Raw genomic sequence first — 4,449 nt, 5'->3', positions numbered from 1 at the left:
AGTTGAGTTGAAGGATTTTTTTATCTTGAATTAATTTGAATTTTTTTGAAATAAGTCGAGTAAAATAAAATAAGAGTTGAGCCAAATAAATTTGTCGAGTTAAATAGATTAAATTTGGTTCGGTTCGGTTTTAACTGAAAAAATCGATTCAGTTCAATTTAGTATGTTATAAGATAAGCCAGATTAAAAAAAAAAAAGACTCAAACTGGATCAAAATAAAAATAGATGAAAGTATTTGCTAAGTTTCTCTATTATAATATTTAGATTAAATCAATCTTTCTACTATTAAATGAATCAATTTAGTCCCAACACTTTTGAAAAGAATCAAATAAAGTCAAATTGTATCAGAATTAACATTTACTGTTTAAAAAGAATGACATAAAATTTATTTATTTTCCAATTAATGTTCAACTAAAAACAAAATATTTTATTTATAGAACCATGATGTTAAATCTGTTAAACAATTAATGATATTTTTTAAATAACGAATGTTAATTCTATTAAAACTTGAGTTTATTTGAATAATACAGAGATTAATTCAATTTATTTAATAATAGAATGATTAATTTGATCCAATTCTTATAATAGAAGGACCTTCCAAGGAATTTCACCAGTACAATAATCAAGAAAATATAAAAAAAAGGAAGGAAAACGATGAAAATGAAAGCAATGAAAATTACGTGTCTAAAATTGCCATATAAAGAAGGAAAAAGAAAGGCTACGTGTCCAATTATTCCACGTCAAGGGCCCCACCAATTCGATAACGAATGAAGGAGACAAAGATTATTGAAATCATCAACTTTATACGTTAACCGGATACATTTGTAGGATCTTTAGGAAGTTGAGGGGCGCTATCACTTTCCCGAACAGGCCCTATATCGGTACTCCGTCTTTGATTCATAAGCCCCGTATTATACCGTCTCAAGAGCAGCACTAGCACCAATACCAAAACTAAAATGAAGCCAAGTCCACCAAGTACTCCGGCCAAGATAAATATCCATCTTCGGCTCCCAGAACTAGATTTTGCAGCAGTTGATGGTGGTGCCCCAGAATTATCAAAATGTAACCCTCTTTCGTTATAAAAGATCCTACAATCATCCAAACTCCTCTGGTTTGGTCGATAAAAGCAATTCATGTTAACACTAGCATTCCTTTCACCATCATTAACTATGCCTTGCAAATAGTTACCCGATACATCAATGAATTTGAACATCCCGAGCGAAAAATCCAAAGTTCCGTAAAACTGATTGTTTGACAAATTAAACACGGCACCCGGAGCAACACTATGGTTAGAACTAGGAGCTGGTAAATGACCCGAAAAGTTGTTATTCGATACATCGAAGAATGTCAAATTAGGCATTGACCAAAAACTACCATTAACATTACCATCAAGCTTGTTCCCACTCAAATCCACAACTTGTAACTCAACAAGATTCGAAAACAAATCAACCGGTAAACGACCGTCGAGCTCGTTGTTTTCGATTATCATCTTTTGTAAGCTTTTCAACATGGTGAATTCAACAGGTAATGATCCATACAATGAATTTTTACTAAGATCAAGTTCAAGTAACTTAGAAAGGTTACTAAATTGAACAGGGATTGAACCAGAGAGGTTATTATCAGAGACATTTAAGACTTTAAGAGCTTTTAATGAAGATAAACTAAGTGGAATTGACCCAGATAAGTAATTTGAACTAAGTTGAAGCTTTTCAATGTTTATAAGTGACCCAAAGCTTGATGGAATCGACCCAGTAAGTGAATTAATCGAAAGATCAAGTGATTTTAAGTTCTTCAATTCACCCAATACGGAAGGGATTGAACCAGCAAGGTTATTGTTACTAAGATATAAAGAACTGAGTCGGAACGAGTTACCGAGTGAACTAGGGATTGAACCAGAGATATTACATGATCGGAGATCAAGTACTTCGAGATGAACCAACCGGTTTCCGAACAAATCAGGGATTGAACCGGGAAGATGGAACCCGGAAGCGTTGAAAGAGATTAAACGGGTCAAATTCACCAATGAATCGACGTTGAACCGGGGATACAACCGTCCGATTCTGGTTCTTCTTAAACCGGAAACGGTGATGTTCGTAACGGTGCCGTTTTGACATCGGATACCGGTCCAGGTGGTGCAGGGGTCGGTTTTGATCGGCCAGTCTTTGCCTCGGAGACCCAACGATGAACGGAGGTCGAGTAATGCTCGCCGTTCGGTTTGTGAGTTTATTGTAACTCGCTGAGTTAACACGGAATGAGTCAAGAACGAGATTAGAGCTAAAAATAAGATTGGTAACACATTTCTTTGAGCTCCCATTGATGTAAATTAAATCCTCATGAAGCTCTGTGTCATCTTCTTCAATTAAAAAATAAAAACAAAAAAAAATTAGTTCCTTATCTTGTTCATTACCATTAAATTATCCAATAAAAATAAAGAAATGGGAAATTTTTTGTTTCTTCGTAAAATTCATACCTTCGATCACGAACTTGAATTCTGCCAAAAAAAAATTAACCAATGAAAAATAGCTAAAAAAGGGTAATCTTCAAGATTAAGCTAAGCTAACTAAAATGGCTAAAAAAGGGTTGTTGTTTGTTTCCCGAGAAATTTTTTTAAAAAGAAGAATAAAAGAATGATGGTACGAGCTTTGAAGAGAATAGGGGGTCATAAGCCATTAATGAGTTTCAAAAAAAAAAAAAGGTTTCATTTCACTATCCACCGAAGCTATTTAATGAAAAAAAAAATGGTCTTCCAATGAACTGTAGAAAAGATTCTTTAACACCCTTTTCACTTAATTATACTCCTAATTTACTTAAAACTCAGCAAAAAAAGCAAAGCAATGGGGTTTTTAGCTTCAATGGTGGATGGATTTTTATGATTTTTGTTTCCATTGACTTGGAAAAACTGGGAAAAAAAAGGTGCTTTGATTTTAGTCGTGAATGGCCGCTGAGGTAAACAACAAAATTTGTGATTATGATTTGTGAAAAAGAAAAAACAATGAAATGCTTTCGTTTCATATCATTGCGGCTTGTAGTCAATCAAATTGTAAAAGCTTGGGAAATGATATGAGGTTGAGTAGTGAAGTGTTTTGGTTCATTTCTGTTTTTGGTCCCTCTATTATTATCAAATTTGGATTTTTTTTATTCTTCAATTCAATGTAAATTTATCCTCTAAAGACAACAAAACTATTCTTTAAGCTATACTGTTTTTCTCACTTAACTACTTAATTTTTTTTGGTCAAGAGTGGTATCTAAATTGTAAACTTCATTTCGTTTTACTCAGAAAAGTGTATGAAGTTTAGTAACATGTCAGGTTCTTATTGGCTGATATCATGTCGTGGCATAAAATGAGACAAAATTGATAGTTTAAGTACCACTTTTAATAAAAAAATATAAATACATAAATGAAAAAATGATATAGTTTGAGAGCCAATTTTACATTTAAACCGTTTTATAATGTCATTAATAGTTAACTACTCCAATTAAAATGTTAGGGTGGATATCTTTTCTTAAAAATACACCAAAAAATTTGAGAGCGTAATCATGCAAATTTAAAGTATAAAGATGAAATCTTTGATTTGAGAATACAAGGGAAGTGATAAAGTTTTGGTCAAATTAATATTTTAGTCCCTCAACTTTACTTAATCTTTGCTTTTATAATGTGATTAGTTTATTTAAATAATTTCCAATGATGACATAAATTTTTACGGAAAAAGAACCCTTTCAATGCAAAAACGTTTACATCAGCATAATGAACTAGAACGTGCAGGAGAAAAAAATCAACTTTGGGATTTTAAGCAGAATAGTTATTTAGTGTTTAATTATTTTGGAGATGGACTTCGTAAATACATTATAAAATTAAATTGTATCAAATTAAAGAATAGAGATTAAATTTATAATTTAAATATAATAGAGGGACTAAAATCATAATTTGACCTAAAGTCTTCTTTTTCTTTAAGTATTTCATTTTTAATTTTTCTCGGAAAAAGAATTATCAATGGAGTTGCTTTCTTTTGGCCCACTCTCTCTGTTCCCATACCAAGTTGTCAGTTTGGATTTGTAACTATATGTTAAAATATGTTATTAGTACTCTTTGTAATTATTGTATTTTTATTTTTAAGAAGGCTTAATTTATGATTTAGTCCTTGAAGTATGCTTATCTATTTTGGTACTTAAATTTGTTGTCTCAATTTGGTACTTAAAGTATCAATTTCTTTTATTTTAGGTCCATTTATTTATCAGATGTTAAAAAAATTGTTAAACAACTTTGGCCAATAAAAAGCACCACATGGCATGTTTTGGCCAATGAAAAATACCACATTGCAATTAGATTTATTTAAAATAAATATATTAAATTTAAATTTAAAAATAGAAAATTATAATATTAAAATATTAAAATTGTAATATTATAAATTTTAAAAATTCAAAATAATATATAAAAATTGAAAAATGTTA

The 4,449-nt window shown here is 30.8% G+C and overlaps 1 protein-coding gene across 2 annotated transcripts; it reads right to left on the bottom strand.

Annotated features, from left to right (window-relative positions):
* Positions 1 to 533: 533 nt before the first annotated feature.
* Positions 534 to 3,030, bottom strand: LOC121218149 (probable LRR receptor-like serine/threonine-protein kinase At2g16250). Of its 2 annotated transcripts, none has more exons than XM_041094881.1 (2): positions 2,471 to 3,030; positions 534 to 2,353 (listed from the first exon to the last, which is right to left on the bottom strand). In XM_041094881.1, exon 2 carries the CDS (start codon positions 2,312 to 2,314, stop codon positions 809 to 811), a length of 1,506 nt encoding a protein of 501 aa, XP_040950815.1. In that variant the 5' UTR covers positions 2,315 to 2,353; positions 2,471 to 3,030; the 3' UTR covers positions 534 to 808. The 2 variants fall into 2 exon arrangements, with proteins under 2 accessions (XP_040950815.1, XP_040950814.1); XM_041094880.1 differs by having other exon boundaries at positions 534 to 2,350.
* Between the last annotated feature and the right edge of the window lie 1,419 nt (positions 3,031 to 4,449).

The sequence above is a fragment of the Gossypium hirsutum genome, chromosome D06 (assembly GCF_007990345.1).
Source record: "Gossypium hirsutum isolate 1008001.06 chromosome D06, Gossypium_hirsutum_v2.1, whole genome shotgun sequence".
In the NCBI taxonomy this organism is placed as follows: domain Eukaryota; kingdom Viridiplantae; phylum Streptophyta; class Magnoliopsida; order Malvales; family Malvaceae; genus Gossypium; species Gossypium hirsutum.
This window is presented reverse-complemented; position numbering and strand designations above follow the sequence as displayed.